This window comes from Struthio camelus, chromosome 1 (assembly GCF_040807025.1).
Source record: "Struthio camelus isolate bStrCam1 chromosome 1, bStrCam1.hap1, whole genome shotgun sequence".
Lineage (NCBI taxonomy): Eukaryota > Metazoa > Chordata > Aves > Struthioniformes > Struthionidae > Struthio > Struthio camelus.
This window is the reverse complement of record NC_090942.1, coordinates 61133071-61155806: the sequence shown is the minus strand read 5'-3', so window position 1 is coordinate 61155806 and position 22736 is coordinate 61133071. Positions and strand designations below refer to the sequence as shown.

General features: G+C 44.4%; 1 protein-coding gene across 2 annotated transcripts; it reads right to left on the bottom strand.

The window, feature by feature from the left end:
• Positions 1–306: 306 nt before the first annotated feature.
• Positions 307–17712, bottom strand: PRDM4 (PR/SET domain 4). 2 transcript variants are annotated; one of them, XM_068943923.1, is made up of 11 exons: positions 17572–17712; positions 16056–16189; positions 15201–15386; positions 12267–13061; positions 9028–9177; positions 7676–7794; positions 6801–6886; positions 5516–5643; positions 4631–4945; positions 2737–2905; positions 307–1540 (listed from the first exon to the last, which is right to left on the bottom strand). In XM_068943923.1, exons 1-11 carry the CDS (start codon positions 17580–17582, stop codon positions 1231–1233), a joined length of 2403 nt encoding a protein of 800 aa, XP_068800024.1. In that variant the 5' UTR covers positions 17583–17712; the 3' UTR covers positions 307–1230. The 2 variants fall into 2 exon arrangements, with proteins under 2 accessions (XP_068800024.1, XP_068800034.1); XM_068943933.1 differs by lacking the exon at positions 17572–17712 and adding an exon at positions 16789–17242.
• Positions 17713–22736: the final 5024 nt, after the last annotated feature.

The following is a 22736-nucleotide window of genomic DNA, read 5'->3' as shown; positions in this document are numbered from 1 at the left end:
GTCTGAACTTTGACCATTTAGGAAGAAAACTGGAGCCTCTTTCAAATGGGAAGCTCCAATAACCTTGTCAAACAAACAAACAGCTGTGTTCTGGTCTTTGTTTTTCCTATACACCAGAGCCAGAGGAGCCCTACAAGATTGTGCTGTTAAGAAAGACCAAAGCTTTTAGCCCCACATATTCATGAAGGGGTTCCTACCCCTACCTTGTACCAGGAAACGGGGAGAGGCAGAATAAGGCTCTTTCTCCTCTCATCAGTACCAGAAATAAAACCCTTTTTTTCAAGAATGTGTAATTATTAAAAAAAGAACATTAGAAAAGAGCCACATTTTAATTTTTTTCAAAAGGAAAACAAGTGAATGAAATACATTCTTCATTCCATAAATAATATTAGCAGCAAACCCTCCCATTGCTCTAGGTGGTAAAAGGTTTACAGCGCAACAATAAGTAATACATACTGTAAACACTGTCTGATCATCTGTAAGCCTCTTTCTTACTGCATCAATACAGTCTTTACCTACTTACATGTCCTAGTGAACCAGGGTGAGAGGAGGCAATAACTGTTTTCCAATAAATTTTTGATTTTTCTGAACACCTCTGTAGTGAGGTAATTGCTTTGTCCGCAACTGCTCATTTCACTGCTTTTCTTTTTTTTTTTTTTAAAAAAAAACACACCCAAAGCATTAAATATGTAGTCTTAGAAGGAAACCTGAGCATTGACATTCTCCTCTGCTCTGTGCCAAACCACATCCTTCAGTTAAAAAGTATAGGAAAAAAAATACATCAACTGTCACCAACTTCTTGTTTGTTTGTTTTTCTTACTATGCTGGCTTCGGTAGCTCAGGACTCTTGGCTCGCATGTCACTGTGATCACTCAACTGCATTTCTGGTTTGTGGCTCTTCACTCAAAGGCCTATGCAAGGTGTCTCATGTATCCTGGAAGGGGCTAGATAGATAATCTGAGTGATTTGGAAAAACAAGTATGCACAGTGTATGTGAAAAAAAAATCTCCTTGCATCAGATTTCCTTCTTAGCAACTGTTCACTGTCGACAGTAAGTGCGTGATCCATTCTCATTCAGTGTTTTGGCGACAGAGTTTATTAAATGGTGGTAGTGGGGAGACCAAAACAAAGGGAAAACTCCTCATTTGACATAAGATGTTGACTGGGGAAACAGGGAAGAGACTTTTCTTTCCAATTTCAACATCCAAGAAAATTTCCCTCTCACTTTCTTCATTTATGTCCTGAGAGGGCATCACCTGTTGAGTATACTCCATTGTTAAGTCTACAGTCTTCAGTCCTCATAGAGTCTATTAATTCCTCCTCTGAATCCTCCTCCTCTTCCTCTTCTGGGGCTGACAGACTGGATGTGGGGCCCTTACATATTTTTAAGTGGCGAGTGAGGTGGTATTTGGTTAGATAAGCCTTAGAGCATTTTTCACAGACATAGTCCCTCTTTCCTTCATGGGAATTGAGATGCTTCTTCAGGTGATTTGTCCTCAGGAACAGCTTGTCACACTTGGGGCACTTGATCTGCCGTTCTCTGCAAGACATGAAAAAGTTAGTTTACTCCTGCAGAAAGGCAGCTGACCCTGTATTAAGAAGTAGCAGGGAAGTGGTGAGAGGAAGGCTAGGAGGGGTATTCTGATTTCTCAAGTTCAGTTTCAGTATGTTTGAAGAAGAAGTAGTCCACCGATAACAGCAATACTGCAGCACTAGAGTGAGAGAAAGCTGCACATCATCATTAACAAAAACAGTATGTACACAAAGACCCTATTCTCTGTTTCCCCCAAAAGACCTTTGGCAGAAGTTGAGGGTTTTTTTTGGCTTAAAAATGCTAGCTTGCAACTAACTTTTTCTTTCCTAATGATAAGTTAATGAAGAAACAATTCTATAATAGGATTTTTTTTTTGAGTAAGCTCAAGCTCTTCTTTAATCTCCATGTTTTGGCAAGGGCAGAGGTGTTGCTATGGTGGCAGGGTTATTCCCTCTCCTTCCCACCCTGCAGAAACAGCAACAAAAAAGAAAAAAGGAAAAAAAAACCCTCAAGTGTTAACAAACCTCAATTTACAAATGCTATGTTCAGGCTTACCAGAGTGTTACAGTCAAATTCTGCAGATAACTGTGCAAATCACCTCCCACAGGTAGTGCTCCTAGCTCTGGCCATAGGAACAAACAGTAAGTAAGTCTCTCTCTGATGCTAGCTGCACTAGGCTGTCTCCTAGGCAGCATGGAAGAAGCAGCAATCTGATTCCAAGTGAGTACAAGAACCAGATGCTGAACCCCAGGATCTGGGGGTGCAGATCAGCCCTCCCTGACTGTGGAGGCCTCCCTGTGGGGAACGGACAAAGTGCATGAATGAGAGACTTCAGTAATGGGCTACTCAGTGAGAATACTCTTGAGGAGTTTATGAGTTTTAATGGTCATGTTGGGACTTGGAAGCAGTTTTCAGCAGAAAATTAAACATTAATCAAAGTGATGAGCACTTCAGAATGCTATTTCACAACACAAGCTGCATGCTTGGAATTTCCTTTGTCATTAAAATACTCCAAACACTAAAATAGTCCAACCTCAGTAGAATGCCAGTAACAAGGAATTTGTCCAGATGCGCTTCATTTTAGAGGATGAACCTATTCTCCCTAGGCCAAGTGATTTGTAAACTGGAGATCCTCTGTCAGGCCGTTAAGCTTCATTATTTACTGCACTGGCCAATCCAACACATCCTGTGAGTTCACTTACTGTGTGTGAGTGAGTACATGCTGCTTGAGGTCCTGCCTCCGCATGAATAGCTTTTCACAGTAATCGCACTTCAAGTTCTTCTCCCCCGTATGGATGACCATGTGCGATTCCAAGTGAGCCTTCTGGGTGAACGATTTGTCACAGAGGGTACAGCGATAGTTCTTCTGACCTAGGATTACAAACATGCACCCACAGAGTGAGTCAGTGTGCCAAGAAATACTAAGAGCAAACAAGCCTGGCCACTTCTGAAAAATAAAATTTTACCATGAAGAAAGGCAGATTCTTGTGAAAAGGATCTGTCGCCACCTATAATTCCTTCCTGCTCAGTATAAAGGCCTACCTAGTTACCATCCCCATTTAACTCTGCAAAAAACAAAACAAAACAAAAAAAAAACCAGACAGCTAATTTCATTTCATTAAAAAAAAAAAAAAATAGACCGACAGTCCTCATGCTACTATTTCTAATTACTGAGCCCTTCATGTGGTGAATGGTACTGCACGTCGTCCTGCTAAACACCATCCGTTCCTCTTCCTCCAGTGCTTGCTCATTCAGTTTTCCTTTAAGATATGCGTTCTGATTTTTGTCCATGCTAACAGTGCCTCCCTATTTTGAGCACCACAAAACATCACCAGTGCACTTGTAAGTTTTCCGGCAAGGAGATTCATGCAAACATTTAACAAGACTAGGATTAATTTTTGAGTAAAAACCATGGTAGCCTCCTTTTTAATACTAACCCTGGTAGCCACCTAGTTAGTGTAGCTTAGTACCTCCCCATCTCCACTAATTTCCCGTTGGAACTTCATCATATACCTTATTGGAGCCCAGATAGATTTGATGCACTGCACTGCCTTTCTCTAGATAAACAAGTTCTCTTACCTAACAAATATCAAGCAAGCTATTAAGATCTTCGGTACCTCTGAATTTTATCCCATTTTCCCAAGCTGTAGTTCTTCCATTATTCCTTTGCAGGTGTAGTTTAAACCCCTGTGTACCACTGAATTCAGGCTAATAGACTCAACATCACTTGAATCCCTATCCCACTTACTATTCTGTGGTCATACAGCGCCACACTTGCACAGTCAGTTTATTACAACTCCTCACTATTGAGCCTGCAGCTTCCTGCGCTTGACTCGAGAGCACTGAACACCCAATTTTACTCGCCTTCCAGCTTGGTAATTTCCATATCTTGATTCCCACTAGCCATTTCAACCGTACTGAAAAAAACGAGGGAAAGATAGCCATATTGCCTGTTTCTGGACTATACTTGACCTTTACCCTATCCCCTATCCTCCCCTCCATATTGAATACATGCCTTTTCTTACTCCCTCTCTTCTTACATAGCTGAAAAATCTTTTGTTATTTTCCTCTACAAGCTCTCATTCACTATCTTCTGACAATTCTTACTTTATCCCTAAAACCTCCAGTGATATCCAAACACCACACAGAAGTCAATCGCATATTCAGACTTAAATTTTGAAGCATGACAGAGCTGGGTAACAGACTTATCCACTTCAGTCTGACCCCACAGTCACCAATTTCCGTCTAGTTCCATTTGTTTCAGGTGAAAAATAATTCAAGTGGGAAAGAGCAGAAAGGTCTCGACCCTGTACCTAAGTGTACAACGGTCTACGTCACAAGCTCTCAAATCCAGGTGGCTTTTCCACACGAGTCAGAGGGAAGTCTTCACGTTAAGTTTTACTATAGCTGCCAGCACTGGATCTGCTGTGAGCAAACAAAAGGTTTCTATCTCCCAGACCAAGCTTGACACTTCTTCTCAATGGTAATGGCGTTAACTTGAGTTACGCCCTGTCAGCTGACCAAAGGATCAGCGAACAGGTCCTGCCCCAATGTATTTACTAGCCCAGGCTTATCTATAAAGTCCTCTTCCCTTACCTGTGTGTATCTTGAGGTGTGTCCGTAGGTTGCTAGGATCACTGAAAGCTTTGCTACAGAAATCACACTTGTGCGGCTTCATGCCCATGTGCCCCATGAAGTGGACGTGGAGTTTGGAAGGGGAGATGAAAGCCTGGGGGCACATGGAGCACTTCCATTTCCTTTCCTTGCCGTGGCCTGGCCCATGGCTGCTGCCGTGCCCCTGGCTGGGGAGGTGGTTGTGAATATGGCTACTCAAATGGGCCTTGAAGTCCGCATAGGAAGCACATTCCTTTCCACAGTGACAGATGTGCACGTCTGGATGTTCGGGGACACCTTTGAGTACAAAAGCATCACTTTTAATGAGGTACAGCAAGGCCTAACAGAACGTGAGCATGACTCGGGTTAACACTTTGCCCCCATAGCAAAGCCAGCTGAAGAGATTTTCACCCCAGCTTCCTTCAGTGCCGGTGCTTCCTTCTTGGAAGGAAGCACCGGCACTTTCAGGCAGGTCATTTCAACTGTTCTTTGGGGCCATGCTTTGGACTGGTTTTGAGCACAGCTCCACCAAACCCAAACTAACACAACTGAAGGTGGGGAAGATGGAAACATCTTCAACTGGCAAAATTCCCTTAGCACCAGATGGATGAACAGCAGAAAACCAGCCCATTTTCTTCAAAACTGAAATCTTTTACTCCTTAATCAGCAGAATTAGACAGTGAAACTTTTCTTGTAAATGATGGTACTGCTGTAGCAATGAAATGTAAAAAGGGACTGCAATGTGTACCGCTAGCAACTGACCCAGAACATACAGTGCTCCCAAATCACAGTACCCAGAGATGGCACTAAAAGGTAATTAGAGTTGGGTGCTCTCTGCAAAGCCAAAAAAGGTTAATGCTTACTCACCAAGCTGCCGTGCATAGTCCCGGCTATAATAAAAGAGAAGCTCGTGTTCAGGTGGGATATCTCGTGAGGTGCAAAAGTAAATTTTTCCATCATGAGGATAAGCTACTAGATTCTGCTCTTCCCGGTTCCTATAGCAATAAGGACAGTAAAGAAAAAAAAAACTCCAGACATATTCATTTTTGACAGGGGGAAAAAAAAAAAAAAAAAAGAGGAAATTCCTACTAATAGGCAATAGGAGAACCTCAAAGGCCTGTCAGCATTTTATGAAAATTTTCACTTGTGTCACTTCTTTATTATAAAAAACAAGAAAACTGGACCTTGAGAGTCAACCCACTCCAGTAAACCATAAAACATTCATGACACTGAAATATGTTGCAAGGAAAATAACAGAGATTGGAATGGGCTGAAGGAAAAGAGTTGATGACCTCTTAAGAAAAAAAGAAAAAAAATATATATATTCATAATAATCCCCTTAAGAAATAAAAAAACACATGAGGGGGAAAAAATTATATCAGGAAACCCTTAAAGCAAAATTATCTTCAAAAATAACTCTTGGAGAAGATTTCCAAGATGTGAAAATTCATCTTCTGAAGCTGGATGCCTGTGTTCCCATTATCTGAAACCAGAAAAAGCACTGCCCCATCGCAATGGAAGATCAAGCATCAGCTTCTTGACTGGAGCGATGAAACGAATGGCACAGAAAACCTACTTTCTGTCACAGAGAAATAGGAGAGGTCCAGCCTTCTCACTGGCCCACGTATGGAGCAATACTGAAGCCAGTTTGCATGGCTTCTTGCTCTAGAAAGATTGAAAAGGACAGCTCTCGGGCTCTGTAAGATTTTGGAACTTCAAGCGAAAAGAACCCAGGGACACATCACTAATACAGGTCAAACACAAAAAAAAAGCTAGTCAATACCATCTTGACAGATATATCCAGAAGGAACGAGACAGAAAGAGGACAATAGCAAGCTAACATTCAAGGAAGAAAATAGGAAGAACCTGGTATAAAGCTATAAGGCAAGGAAAACACCGTGTCCAGACAGGTTTGGGGATGTTTTACTGCAGAACGTGTGCTGGTTCCCCCTTAACATTCTCTGCTCGCTGCTGTCTTTCACTGCTCCCCTCCCCAGTCCAAGATACCTAGAAAACTCCCAGGGGTCGCTTGGTCCCAAGCTCTTTACCCATCTGGGCGGTGAGCACAGCAGGTTGCACGTTCTCCTGCACAGCCTCCTATGAGCCAACATCCCCGTAGCCAAAACTACAGTGCAGCACAGATGGCTCTCACCTGGCTTTGTGTACAAACATCATCCAATTACATTCGTTTTCATCAGTCGTAATGATGCAGAACTCCAGGACGCCATTGTGATAGATCTAACAGGGGAAAAAACAAAACAAAACAAAAACAAACCCAGAACGCAGTGTTAGGGTAAAATGCAGTAACGGACGCGCTCAAAGACAGCTTCTTTCTTTAAGAGAGGAGCATTTACCTAGACTGAGCTGTGAAGTCTGCTTTCCTGCTGCCAAGACCACAGCCCTGTTCTTACTCCTTACTTGCCCTTTCACACAGGAATCCTGACCTCTCCACTGTCCAGGAGGCTAGAAAAACTGTTTATCAGCAACCTTCCCACTTACTAATTCTAGCTCCCAGCAGAAATGCATTTGGCCATTTTTCTTACAAGCCAAGCTTATGAATAATAGTATCTGGGCAAACAGTACCTGCTTTGTTTATACAGATCAATTTTTTTTTTTCCCTCAACATGAATTGATGAGTAAAAGAAAGCTTTAAAGTAGCTTTCCTATAGGAAATGATTTATCAACTGTGGGAACTTTGAACAAACAATGCTATAAAACAAATAAACAACTGCTGCCCTAGGAATTCATATACAATCTTTGCTGCAATTCCACAGAAATACTGGAAACCACAAGCAGCCCTTTAAAAGGGAAGGTGTTAAAGGTTGTTGTACTTCAGGATTGATTACCTGTGTATTGCATGATACGTGGGTCTGCTATGCTGGTATTAAGTATCAAACAATCAAACAAATTGATGGAATAGTTCTGATTTCAGGTGAGGATGATAATGTTAAAGCTGCTGTGTCCTGTGGTGGCTTTCACAAGACACAGGCACGCTTGCAGAATCTGTGAGCCATAACATCCACTGACCTTCCAGATGTGACTGGCTGCTTTGTCCGTCCAGTCAGCCACCTCCAGAGAATGGCTTTGCTGCCCGATCAATGGTCCAAAACAAGTCCTTACAGGAATGGTTTCTCGTGTCCACACACCTATCAGTAGAAGACATACATCTGCGGAAATCTATTATATAAACAACTAATCATGCATAACAAAGTGATGGGAGGTTTATGAGATAATGCTCCAAGGGTAGTATCTAGGCATAAGATCATCAAAGCTTCTACTTCACATGTGGAACGCACCTACCGCAGAGACAAGAACCACCACCACCACATGACACTTTTGGGAGCCGCTTTGTTGTAATTACAAATACTTATTTTGTTTGTCAAAAGCAAGTAATTTACTTTCCAGTAAGCTATCAGAACTAAGATCCTAACCGCTTGTCCCAATTACAATTTTCACGGCACTTTCTGCAGAAGCAGAAAATACTAGTTTCGGTAACTACATTTTGCCTACCTAATCCCCAGGAATTTCCAGAATTGTTGCTGGGCATTGTTAAGCAGCTTCTGCATTTCTCCCCAGAGGCAGCTGTATTTCTGTCATGGGCAGAGGGATTCCTGCGTGTATATTATTTATTATTAAACACTTATTTTTATATATATATATATGTATATATATAGCTCTACAAGAATACACTGAATAGCTTTCAGGAATAAACTGGAAACTAATGCAGCTTGAAAAGAACAGATGTAATCTACTCTTAACAAGCAGCATCACTAAGCAAGCCAATAATCACATTCTTCTCTAGCCTTCGGATCCTTAGGGTATCGTACTGTATGCTTCGATTTTCAGGTGTCAGTGGCGTGAAATACAGTAACAAGGTCCACATCCAGTGACAACGTCACAGTCTACATGCCAAATGTAAATGGAGGGGGAAAAAAAAGAAAAAGAGGCACTTGTGATCAATTCTTCAATGAGAGCATCCAGAAGACCCACAAGTAGCAAACCAGGCTGATGAACAAGCAGACAGAAATCTCCTCCATTATTTCTAGTTATTACCTTCCCCAAAACTGCAGTCACTATAATGTTTTCCTATCAAAGCTGTGCTTGGGCAGTTTAGCACGTGATAAGAATAAACATCATACTTGGCTTGTTCTTGACCCTATCAAGTGTTTCAGCTAATGCTCTGTGACAGCACCCCTAAACAGTGACCAGAGGACAAGAAGCTCTTGCACAATATAAGAAGTCATGGTGATTACAAATAAGGGAACCACCTTTCTATGGTAGTGTCTCTTTCCCACATTAAAATCCCCAAAGTTTGGGATTTCTGGAGGTGTGTGTATTTTAAACTGCTCCATAGAAACACATAGTAATTCGATTCTTACCCACTTCAGCTCCCATGATAGACTGTCGGAGGACAAGCTGCTTAGGGAGAGAAAGCCTGGCGCGGCTCTCTATCGGGGTGTCAGGAACAAAGGTGACGGGACCGTGATCTGGGCAGTCTGATGGATACGCCTTGTCACACAGCGTGCACCCTGCAAGAGTGGGGAAGGGACAATGAATCAAAAAGATGCAACAGACCTCGTGGTGCAGCCAGCTCCCGACCAACATGTTTCAGCTCAGCCCCTGCTGAAAATGTTTTGTCTGAACTCATAGAAGGGGTACAGAACTTGAAAGATAAAAACCCTAAAATGTTCAAAGAGCAGGCTGCTTCTACGTGGTTTAACTCATCAGCTCTACCAGCTGGTGCTTAAGAAGAATATGAGTCACATTACTACAGTCATAGTACATGTGGCTGCTCCTACCCAATTCAGATCAAACATGAGGATCTCCTACCCACCTTACTGGTGGCAACTTAATCCTCTAGACTTACCCCTACAGGGGCAATCTAGCCATGGGAAAGTCCACTCCTCACCAGAACTACTGCAATACTCTGATGACACTCTCCCCAGAGCTAGCATTAATGACGGAGAGCGCCATTTTCTTTCAGATCACAAGTGAAATTTTTTTTGGCCAGATCAAGCCAAACACCTCCTGACTAGTTACGTCTTCCAAATTTACGAGAAACACAAGTGTTTCCTTGTATGCAGAACCTCAAGGATATTCATGCACAGGGACAATAAGGTTTTTCTGAAATTCTTCTAATTTGTACCAACATATCCCCTTATTTCCATTTAAATTCAGACAACGCACAAGTTTTCATGGCAGCAGAAACCTGGCTGCATTGCTGCTCTTGAAGGGCCTACTGCAATAAACTCATATAGTACCTTTACGAGATGTCACTGAATGGAGCAAAAACATAGGACTAAGAACAGGCAGTAGCATCATTTTTCCAGTCTGTCATTCAGCTTATGTACTGCTGATAAGTAAACCACTGGAAGATATTTTTCAGGAAAAAGCACAACATAAAACACTTTTAGAAACCTTCTTGTCATTTTACTTCTATATGAACGGAGCAACGAAAGCTTATTCAGCAGTCACTCTGCTGATGAATCTTTCTTCTTCTGGAGAGAGGTGCTCAGCTAATTAAGCAGAATCTTCCCAAAGACTTTCTTTGGCCTCTTTAGGCTCAACTTTGGGATTAAAGATCTATCGCAGAAGCAGTCTTCACCTGGCATAAACAACAGCTTCACTGATTTTTTTGGAGGTGGGAGAGAGTTTTGGGGATAATCCCTTAATACGTCAGACTATTGGAATCCGGCCCCATACAAAGTACAAATTAAGCAACTATACAATTACAGATATGTAGGTACTGAGTAAATTGCTTAGGCAGAGTTGGTATAATAATTGCTTCAGGTGTACAGATGACATGTAGGAAGGAGCACACCAACCACAAAAACCAGATCTGAGTAATGAGAAATACTGTTGGTAACAGTTGTTTTTAGCCCTGCCTATCACAGACTGCTAGAGGTTCACGGAGTAGCTCCCACGAGGCAAAATGGAAGAAAAGCAAGTTTTAGGCATGTGACATTCCTAAAGGGGTTCACATCTCCACCTGCAAAGGTTTAGGGATCCACACGTTTTTTAAGACTATGAACAAACTCCCACGTTCTAAGGCATGTGCAAGATACCGTTTCCTTTTCACTTTCTTCCCTGCCAAATAATGCAAGGAATCGCAGTGTTTTACTTCTCTGATTTAGGCACCCACGACTGCAAACAAAGATGACAAGTACTACTTAATGTTTCACAAAATCTTTCTGCAAAAGGCCACAACTCCTGCCTTCCCAGTGAGGAAAGATCATCAAGAGACTCTAAAACAACTCCTCCTCCTTGTTGTCACTCATCCAAAAATTCATGTTTTATTCAGGAGAAGTTTAAAAACAACAACAACAAGTTAAAATGTAAACCTTCCCAAGTGAAAGATCCATTTTGCAAATCACATGAAAGCTCTTGGAGTGTAATAGCCATTATAATATCTTACCAATGGGAAAAGTCAGCTAGGAAACAGCTTTAGACTAGCTTAAATATAGCAACAATAAACTGGCACATCAAACCTCACTGCGGTGAATGAGAGAAGGAAATTCATCACTAGCATGGTGGATATCAAAAGTACTTTGATTATTTGTTCAATATGCCCTTATAGTCAGCAACAGACGCTAGTCTGAACTTCTGGGGGCGTAAGTTGTGAAGCTTTTCCACGAGGAGTTGTAGTTTTATCGTAGTTCTAAACCCAACTGATTTTAAGTTATATTTCACCACGAAGAAGAAAAGTTTTAGTTCAAGTGCCTGACTAGACTCAGAGGACTATGCACTAAACTGCACCTCTCACACTGCTAACCAAGGCACCATTTATTTCAATTTCTTTAAAAACATCTGCAGACAAAGCTTGTCATAAGAATTTGACAGATGTAGTGCCAGTTTGCGTACAAAGGCAGCACTCAGCAATCCTACCACAACTAACAAAACTGAATATAAAAGCTGGCCTTGCACTTCAGTGGTAAGAAGCCAGGCATGGTGCAGGCGGAAGCTCAAAGATCTCTGGCCCAGCAAACGAGAACTTCCCAGTTCTCAAACACCACCCCTTTAACTGCGACAGGATTGAGAGAGTGCAATGTCCAGTGCTCCTCTCTTCCCAGGAGATCAGCTAACCTCTGCACTGAAGTCCTTTGATGAGAACAATTAGAAACATCAAGAACTCCCCTCCCTCTCTGCTCTACTTTCCAGTAGGTCCTGTTGAGACCCGTATTTTCACAGTGATTGTTCATGGCTTAATTTTACAGAAGTCACACAACGTTATACTCAACAATTATATTCACATGCGGAAGTGTACAGAATGGGCATTTTTTTTTAAGGGAGCAAGAAGTCGTTTGTGAAGTGACTTTGAAAAACAAGAGTCTCATTGCAAAGGGCAGAATCAGCTATCTACAAAAGCCAAGAGGCTCATTTCCAACTTCAGGTTAGCACGGGAGATGGATACAAAGAGAACAATGCTAAAACATCCCATTATTCCTATTAGTCAGAGGTTAATCTGCAATCGCAGACGTCCAGCTTTTGTGGACTAGTTAAAAAGGTTAAGTTTCTTTCACCAGAGATCTGTAAGACGGTCTGCAAGAGAGCTGTCCTCCCTCCAGACAACAGCTGCATAACAAACCCTACCCCGAGAAAGCAGCAGAGGCACACTCACATATGGTAAACAAGGTAGCCATGTTCTCCTTGTTTGAATTGGAGTCTTCCATTTGCAGAGAGGATGGTACGAAGGCCAGATTGTCTGCAGACACGTCCACGTGACTTGGCCCCATGGCTACTTCCTGATTTATGGAAGACACCGCCACCGGCTCAAGGCTCAGGCCCACTTCATGCAAAGCTACAGAGTCCAAGGAAGCTAGATTGTGTGAGGTAGAGAGCGCCACGCTCACAGAGTTGGTGCTCATGGCCACAGTATGAATGGAGTCATTTAGTGTGCTGTCCGATATTCCGGTCACTCGCCCGGCAATGTGGTCGGGCTCCATGACAACGGGGAGTTCCAAAGTGCTACCGTGAATAGGGATGACGCCGCCGTGCCCCACAGCGTCCGACGTCAAGTTACTGCCCACCGTGTCTACAGCTAAAGGTTCGTGATTCCGGGAGCCGTTTGGCATCTGCGAATGATCCCCAGCAACGTCATCCATCGTAAGCTCCTCCGTCATCCCGTCTGTAGAGATTGGGCTGGTTACTCTCGAAACGCTCTCCATAGTGATTGTCGTATCCAGTGCTACCTCGTGGCTGTCACTAGGATGCAGACTTTGAGCACCATGCGCGTTCACTGTGCGGGAGTCCATGGAGACAATCCCAGGCTCCAGCCCTACGGATCCACTGGGCTGGTAGGGATCTAGGGCTGAGGGATTACTGGGGACTGACAGTGCTGGATTGCTATCAACATTTATAGTGTTGGGATGGATGTACTGAGGTGGAGGTCTGTCAGCCAAGTAAGATAAGATACCTGATAGAACGAGAGGAGAAAAGAGAAGAAGGTGAGAGGACATCACTTTTTTTTTTTTTTTTAAAACAAAAACAGCCAGTCCCTGCGGTATACTACATTAAGACCTAGATCCCTGAAGACACACTCTATACACAATGTCCAATTAAGAAGCACTAATTCTAAAAAATGGCTCACAAACATATGCCTACCAGACACTCTTTCCAAGGTGTCATTTGACAACAAAAACAGAGTTTCCATCCAATAAAGCAAGCCTCTACTTATTTGTCTTACTCTGAACAGCCAAGTTTCTAGCAGCATTTAACCTATGCTCCTTAGGTACATAAACGGAATCAGAAAGGGGTTCCTCACATTTTAAATATAATTTTCCATTCTCAAGAAATACCTCACAAAAGATGAAAGACTGCTAATAGAACTAAACATTTCATAATCCCTGGCTACCCTTGGCTAGGAGTATGGGAAGTAAAAACAGTTCTCCAGGATACATCTTTTTTGCTTAGGTGTTTAACAATGACTACTTCCTTCCTCTAAGATTAAATAACACAATTGTCTCTCTCAAAGCTCATCAACTGCAACCCTGAAGGACCAAGCTAAAGTGTCTCAAAGGTGTCCTGAGTCACCTGCTCTTTTTCCTTAAGTGAAAAGCATAAAACCATACCAAGGTCCTGATAGCCTGAGAACCAGTTTGAGCATTTAAATTATAAACCTCAACATCTTTTCTGGTAGCTCTAGAAAACTCTTCAATGTCAAACAACGTTGTAACTTAAGATGTGAAGAAACGCTGACCTATGCTTATATACTACCAACTTCTCTTGTTGGACAAAGCTGAAAGGGCTTTGGAGGAAATACATCAGCACATTTGTGTAAACAGTACTTCCAGCAGGGACAGAGAAAGATTTTGCAGATTCTGCAAGATCTGAGTCAGCATGTCTCTTTTTGGCCTTGAACCCTATGAGCCATTTGCTCTGAACAAGCTTTCCCTCCAAATATAGCCATCATCACTAACATGCATGTATGGACAGTCTTCCTGCAACAGCGGAATAACCCCACAAAAAATGGCTGAGCCAAGAAATTAGTAATAACCAGTCTCATTTAACCAACTGTATCAAATATTTCTGCATAGAATGCGGCCATGTGGCTTGAACAAGGGAGAGGAGATTCTTGAAGGCAGTAAGATGACTGACAGAAGAGCCCCATGAAATGTCACATGAACATCAAGCAACTTACAAGGAAAAAATATATTTCTGCATAAATTATTCCAGCTCAGAAGAATGGCAAATACCCTTGGCCCTCAGATGCACTGTCTCCTCCTCCGCCCTTTGCCCACAGGCATTTAGTAGGAAAGGTTACTCCTAAAGAGGTGAGTTCAGCAACCAGTTGTCAGGCAGCTGGATGGGATCTAACGTGGACGGCTGTATTTCTTTTCCTAATCCAGCAACACTCACTGTGCAACCTTGAAGCTTATCTACCCTCTTCCTCCATGTCAATCATAGCTATAAATATAGCCCTTGTTTTGTTTTAAAGCTCAAATTTCTGTGTCTTGATGTACTTGCATGTAAAATTTTACGTTTACACTCTAAAATACAAGCTAGAGGGGAACTGAGAAAGAAATCAGTATGTTAGACCTCTGGAAACCAGCCTTGAACAATAATGAAAAAAACGGTGCCGTGAACTAAAGGGGTGGGAAATGAGCCCAAACTCCTCACTGAAGGCTTGTTCTTTTGGAGCTTTGAACTACTGCAGCTGAGCATTATGCCCATGTCAATGTGTTACTTCAGACTACAGGAAAAAATAAAAAACAGCAGCAGTTTTCAGACTACAACAGGCCACTTGAGATGGAAACCAGGCATGCCTTGTTTTCTGTTGATCTTAAAAAAAAAAAAAAAAAAGCAACAGAAGGAGCAATCAGAGGTTTAGTTTAAGTAGCAAATGCCCTGCAATTCTCTTCATATTTTTATATAAATAGACAGAGAGACATAAAAGAAAATACAGGTGCATAAATGGCACACACTTCAAACAAACTCAGTGAATTTACAGCTGCACAAAATACTCATTTAGTCTTACCTGCTTCAGGATAGAAACCACATCGCTCTTAACACAGTCTCTCTCTGTGTTCTCATCCATCAGCACCAGACCACTTACCAGGTAGAATGTGTCTGAAATAGCTGCTCTCCAGGTGAGGGTATGGTGGTGGAGGTAGGGTGTAGTTTCTCTCTGGTATACCACACATCACTCCTCGATCCCCAATACCCATTGGGAGCATCAGAGACAGAGCAGAGGGCAAGGAACTCAAGGAGGGGCCCAAGTTTGGAATTGCAACAGGCAAGCCTGCAAAAGAAAACGCCCATTTAAACTCAATGGAACTATCTGAGCTTACAAAAAAATAATCAAACAAAGAGGCTTTCTAATTGCTTAGAAGTTCACTATGGAAGAACAGTGTGGTATTTTCAAAGCAAAGTGACAAGCTTCAGAGAAAGGATTGCAGTTATTAGACTGAGGGGCATGCCTGAATGCAGTTAGATCTTTTTTAGATATATTATGTAGGGTCTGTTTCTGCTTTACATATGTCTATGGAGCCCTCTGAAAAAAACAGCTAAGAAAACAGTTTTGCTTTACAGGTTAAAAAAAAAAAAACAGTATTTCCACTTGAGTGAAAACAGATAAAGATGGAGACAGACTTGCAGCTACAGTTCACATTTCAGAAGACTCTGCTACCACCCACCTACACACAGTGCAGAACACCCCATTAGAACAAAACGAGATTCCCATTAAGGTATAGGCCTGGTAAGCACACATCCCTTTTGCTTCGCCCCATAAGCAACGGTTTATGGTCTACCCTTCCATAATTCTATGCCAATCACACGATGAGCCATGAAACCCGCTCTAGCACATGATTTGCTATCAGAGTAAACGTTGCTACCAACTGCGAACTTCCATGTGAAGCGTAAAACACAGAGCACCAGCCGTCATAACCTTTGCAGGAGCTTCCCCCATTACCTGGTGCTGGTATGGCGTTGTGAGTGGGTGATGCTGCCAATCCCAAGTGACTCCCTGAGACGGGCAGGGCATTGCTCACAGAGGATGAGGTCAGCTGGTCCATCCCTACAGGACTCAAGTTCATTTCATTCATTCTGGGGGACAGGGAACAGAGAAGGGAGGAGGAGAAAAAAAAAAGCGTGAGCGAGAAACAGAGGCAGCAATGTTCCTGATGACTGTACTGTGATGAAGAAGGGCTGAGCAAACAAACTTAAAATCATATACTGACACATTAAAACTCTGCCTTAGAAAGCTAAACATACGACCCATCAATCACTCACACTACAATCACAATGTGATTGATATATATTGATCACATCAGATACCAATATCCAGGATTTAAAAGCCAATTCTAAAATAGAAATCAGACCATAGCTGTCTACAGCTGTCCAGAAAACCAGGCTTCGTTCCTTACAGTCAAAGCCACTGTGATTTAAACATTGCGAAAGCAGACCAGTTTGCAAGCCGAACGTCACAAATCTTTGGACGATGGCATCCGATTTACGTTTCATAACTTCTGAAACCCACATTCATGTTCAAAGCTCCTCCTCTCCTCATGGCAGAGGAGGGGGAAAGATCACTTAAAACTGGCAAGGCACACAAAACCGCTACTTCACCATCAGTCTGAACCAGGCCATTAGCGACAGCAGTCACCTCTGCAAAACAGCCATTTTACAGAGTTTTCATAGCCTACCTTAGCCTGGTTCTTAACCGGCACGTGCTCCTAGCGCACAAAAAAAGGAACCTGGCCCCATGGACGACACCTTGCTTCAGAGCGACCCACCAGCGGCGCTGGCAGCGCCCGCACCTCTCGAGCTACTCCAGCGGGCCTACGACCAGCTGCAGGGGCTGCCGAAGAGCCCAAGCGCTCAGCCTTGGGAGAAAGCCAGCCTTCACCGACATCCCTCCGCCGGGGTCCGAAGCGGCCCAGGTAGCCCCGTCCAACCTGCGGGGACGGGGACACCAAGGAGACGCTGTGAGCGGCTCCCGAGGCCCTGGCCTGAGCCCCGCACACCTCGCCTCGCCTCGGCACGCTGGCCCGGACCGGCGCGCAGGGCGGGCGAGACGGGCTTCGCCTACGGCGGTCACAGCCCTAGCCGAAATACAGGACTGAGCCAACGCCGACCCTCGCCTCTCGCCCGCAGCGGATCGGCCTTCAGCAGGCGCTGGCCGCGGCCACCACCGGCCCCTTTTACCGAAAGAAAGCACCGCCACGAAACGAGTCAGCGGCACGAAGCCCTCGCGGCTCAGCCGGAGGGTCACAGCCCCGCCGTGCCCCACGCAGCTGCCCGGAGCGGAGCTGGGCGGCTCGGGGCCCCTACGGGAGGCGGCCGTTGAGGGAGCCCGCTCAGGCCGAGCGGCCCCCTGCCGCCTCCGCCGGCTTCCCGGGCAGGCTGCGGCCGAGGCCGGCGCTGCCGCCTGGCCCGGCCGCGGGGCCCGCCCTTCTCCCGGCCCCGGCGGACGCGAGGGCGCTCACCTGGGGTGCATGGGGCCCGGTGCCGGCGCGGGGCTTCTCCTGGCGGCGGAGCGGCCGCGGCCGCCGCCGCATGGGGGCCCTCAACCTCGGCCCGCCGCCGCCCTCAGGGGAGCCGCCAGCCCCCGCCGCGCTGGCCGGGCGCCGCGGGCCAGCCCCAGCCCCAGCCGCCGCCGCCTCATGGGCGGGCCCCGAGCGGCGCCGGCCCCGTTGGCGCGGGGGAAGGAGGGAGGGGGCGCCGGCGATGGCGGCGGAGGCGGATCGGGGAGGCGGGGGGGGGCGCTTCCGCCGGCCCGCGCCGCCGCCAGGAAGCAGCGCCGCCGCCGTGCCGGTGCCGGGAGGGAGCCGGCGGCCCCTCGGCGCGGCCGGGCCTCCCCGTGGCGCAGCTGGGTCTCGCCGCGGCCTCGCGTGGGCCCGGCGGCAGAGCTGCCCCGGCCCTCGGCAGCGCCGTCCCGCGTGGGGGAAGCGCCGGGCCTGGCATCACGGGGCGCTCCGCAAAGGCAGCGCGCCCGGCTGGCCTCGTCCGGGCCCTTCTTGGGTGCGAGGCTCGGCCGCCTTGTCTTGCCTTAAAGGTTAGCCCTGGCCGGCGTGGCAAAGTTGTTAGGAGGCGGAAGAAAATTACCAGCGTGAGAAAGAGTAGAAGAAGAAAATATTAAAAGCAGAACTGTCCTGGGGAGCGGCCCAGATGCACAGCTCCTTTCCCTCCTCAGAGTCCCTCAGTCCCCCCTCAGTCCCTCCTCAGAGGACGACGTCAATTGGTGTTCGGCAGTCCTGAAGCCTGGTCTCTGCCTCGATGGGCTTGCTGGAGATCGCTGCTGCTCAGCCTGGCGTGTGATAGATGATCCACTTCTTTCGGAAGAAGGGTGTGCCCATCGTCTGTTTTTTCCCACATGCAAATCCCAACTTTCTCACTATGTTCTCGTCATGCTTGCTGTCGTTTCAGGGTTACGTTTCACAGCCTCTGGTACCATCAGCCCCTGCTTTCTTGGTTAGATCTGGTATTCTTCAAGTACGGATGATTTATGGCTAATACGTATAATTCTGGCTGAGACTGTATTGCCCAAGACTCTCTTGATGTGTGTGAGCAGTTTTGTAGCTCACGATCACCTGTGACACGTGTATGTTAGTCACGCGCTGCTCAAATCAGTCCGCAAGTTCCTTGAGTACTGGGGTGAACGGCTGTTTCCTCAAACGCTGTAGTAAACTTCTGTAATTTGATCAAGCCTGACACTTAAATGATGCCTCATTTAATGAGACATCCCTTGATAGGATGTCTGCACAGGAGGAAGCTTAAGGTCTGCTACCTTTTGATCTGAAAAGCCTAAATGGAAGATCTGGAAGGGTAATTGCAGTTCAATACAAACTCATCAGTTCTTTTAGAGGTGGAAATAGTGTCTCCTCATTTGACTTCAACGGTCTAAAAGTTAGCCACCTCGCAACAGCTAGTTCTTCAAGCTCTCTCTGCAGCTGGTGGAAAGAAATAGGCTCCTGTAGAAAGTGCCTTGTCCCATCTCGAGTTAGATGTCGAAGACATGGGATGAATCCCTTTGGAGGTGTTTTTCTGTGGTCTATAACTGCTATACTAGTCACAGTATGACTGCAACCTACATAATTAGTTTAGATTATATATACAACTGGTAAAGTACTACAGTTAGGTAAGTGAATCCAGGCCTCAGTGTCATTTGTGACCAAAAGACTGACCTCAATTAGTTTCCCACGTATTCCAGAAGCACTCATGTTGTTCAACTAAGCCAGATGATGCTAACTCTTCCCACGACTGAGTGTATCAGAATCAGCCAATAAACATTATCTCATCAAGCCAGAGACAGCCCCTCAGGTTTTTAGGGCTGCTAAACATGTGATGGAGGTTTATCTGTGCTTTATTTTATTTTTTGTGTGCGTAATACCACATTATTCACGTGATTGTTGCTAATACTTTGCATCTTTCTTAGAAACGCTACTGAAAAATTACAAGCCCGCTGGCTTTGATAAAGTAATGGCAGCTGCAAGAAAAGCCTCAAAGTCCCTCTCTTCACATTGCATTCACTAATACATAGAGTATGACTGGAGACCTTTCCTTTCTGTCATCCTTGCAACTTCTCAGTTATACTCAATATGTCTTGGCTCTGTCCTGTTATCCCAAGCCCTGAGCTTGTCTTTATGCCAGTTATGATAGACTAGCTCTACCAGAGAACTGTCCTGTACTGAAATCCTCATGTTATTTCAACTAACTGAGCTGAAATTAATACTCTCTGGCCTGTGAGCCAGATTGGACATAGTCATACACAGACAAGAGTACTTTCTCCTACTGGCAAATGGCTGAATCCTCCCGATTTCAGCCTGTTCTGCAGTCGCTCTACTCCCTTGAACAGGTGATATCTAACTACCAGTTTAAAGCACAAAATATCAAAGGAAGTCAGTGATAATATGAAGTTTCACTGAATGAGAAATTAATCTGTGTCCACAGAGATACATTCTGCATGCCCAAGGTATTGTGATAAAACATGTTTCAGAAAAATTTCTTCTGAAAGGAAAGATATTTTTATATGCTAAACACTTACAAGTGAAGTGTTTTCGTAAGACAACTGCACTGTGGCCCCTGAAAGCTTAGTTTATTGAGCAGTGGTTGAGGACACCTGTTTAACATCAAAAAACCAAATTCCCTTCCACCTTTTATCGGCTGGTCAGCACCTTGCAGGCTCACCTGTATCTTAGTGATGGTCACAGTATAAAACCCTTCTTCTAGCTGTAGGCCTGGGGAGAGATGGCCATGCTGAAAGGGAAAACTGCATTAGAGATGCATGAAACTATTTGGTCTTGTATTCATGAGTCTCATGAGTAAATTGTTGCCATTAGTGTAATTCTGTGGTGTGCAGATAACATGAGAAACTCTTGATTTCACAATTTTGTATAGGTGAATAAGTTGCAACATCCTAGACAAGCTATGATATGTGAAAAAATATTAGAATTCAGTATAATATAGTAAAATACAAGAAATGAGTAATGTTGTGAGGGTTTCTCTTATGACTCCTGATCTATTTTCTTTTTCCTCCTTGGTAACAGGTTCACGTATAAAATAGTTGAGACATCTCTTGGGGAAACAGGTGGACCTGGATGTGTGCAGCTGACTCTTGTATTTCTGCTACAGCATTTCCACTGATGATTTTCATTTCGGAGAAGACCCAAAGGGGCACAGTGTCCTGGAGAATCTGTTGCTTTGAGTAATGCACAGTCATTCAGATCAATCACTGTGTAACTCACGAATGTTAGTAGTGTTATGCACGATTCTGGTGGGAGCCAGAACAAATTGGAAGCAAAGTAGTAATATAGGTAGTTGAGGGTACTTTTGTAAATATAACACTACAAAGATTACACTCTCTTTCTTGTAGATATTGTGTTGGGATATATGCAATTAAAATCATAACTAAATCATAAATTATATCTGGAAGGAATATGCCTCAATCCTTTGTTTGTATGTGTATGGGAAATATTTTCTATTAGTTTTGGCTGGATAATTAAAAGTATATAGTGAAGGAGAAGGAAAGAAATCTGTTAGAGTGCCACGGGCAATGAAGAACGTAAGGAATGTCCCACTATCCCAGTTTAAACTTTGCATTTAAAAAAAAAAAAAAGCAAAACATGTAATATACATAGAAACAGCACTACTCAGAGCCTGAATATTGTCTTGCAGCAGTTCTGTAGTGGGACTTTTTTGCCATTATAGAGGAGCGAACAAGGCTTGATTTCTATCACGCAACCAAGCCCTCTGCTTCCTCTCAGCTTGGAGGATGTGGTGTTCTGGGATCAAAGCGTCTCCCAGGCAAAGGTGTTAAGGAAGAGGAGTTAATCTGAGAAACAGTCCAAGAAAGAAGATCAAAGGCTTTTCGTAGAAGGGGGGCATAATCCATTTTGTCTTAACCTACTCTTAAGAAGAAAGCACCTTAGCCTTACCCTATGGTAGGCCAGTCCTGCTTACTTTCACTGAGTCAGTGTGCACGCGCAGACACGTTGAGAAGGACCTGCTTTGGGCAGAGGTCCAGACAAGGAACGTGCATTGCTTTAATCCTGCTCGGTCTCACCAAAGGGATCTGCAGTGGGCTGTGTGGGGCATTGGCCTTGTGCTGGCTCCTTGCCCAGGGGAGACTCCCCTTCCAAGAGAGCGGCATTAGCTTGTCAAGGAGATAACGCAGTCAACAAAAGCTCCTGGCAGGGTTTTCTTTTTTCTCTGGTACAGGAACAAAATCAGCCTACAGAGTCCATTTGATATGAGATCAACTCTTACAATCGTTCAGATTAACAAATAACATTTACCTGCAATATTTTTTCATGTATTTCTCTGAAGAATTACCAACATGTGTTCTTCTGTAGGAAAAACAGGTGTCTGTTTGGCGCAGGTGGAATTCTGATGGTGCAGGTGACCTGCATTTACAGTAAACATAGAAAAGAGGTCTGGCAGCAAAGAACAGTGTGTTTGTGTTACCAAACTGAAACATAACTCTGCCTTTTGAACTAGGCTAGACTTTTGGCAAAATCGTAGAGAGCTCTGGAAACTTCGAGCATCTGAGACACCCAAGAGGAATGCTTCCATTTGCGTACAGGAGTACTGTCACTGCAAAAATCCTAGAAACTGGGAAAGAAACTTATGACAGATAACAGTGTTTTAAGTCAAATAACGATACAAGTCAAATGCATTTTCCTACTTCAGGCATTTGCTTACAGGTCAACATCCTCTTTACTTTAAGAAGACTTCTAAATCCTGGACTACCTCAGTGAATGAGCTATTCTCATCTAACAAATCGTTTCTGAAAACATTTCTACTAGAGACCTTTCTAACAGCAAAAGTTACAGTGCAAGTCATGCTGAGAAGTCCATGCTGTTCAGTGGTTTTCACAGGCTTTTTAATGGCAGGAAGAGTCTCTTGATCATTTGATCTGAAGTGAATTGCACATACTATGGAGCCTTTTCTAGTGGCCTTCTTCCCTGCCTCACACCCGCTATGTTCCATCTGAGCTATGGCACGTATTTTAGAAAGACATTTAGTTGTCACTGAAAAAGGTCTCAACTGCTCATGAAATGTAGTGGCTGACTCTCAGGTAATGCTACAAAACCTTCAACTTGAAACACCAGCTCTTGCTAGATGAGGTGAAAGTAGATGGACACTTGCCCTG

Bases quoted from the DNA above. Each gene is read 5' to 3' on its own strand.
- PRDM4 (XM_068943923.1), bottom strand. The intron at 5,644-6,800 runs GTGAGAGCCATC...TTATTGCTATAG, and splicing joins ATGTTTGTACACAAAGCCAG to GAACCGGGAAGAGCAGAATC. The intron at 2,906-4,630 runs GTAAGGGAAGAG...TTGTAATCCTAG, and splicing joins ACACCTCAAGATACACACAG to GTCAGAAGAACTATCGCTGT.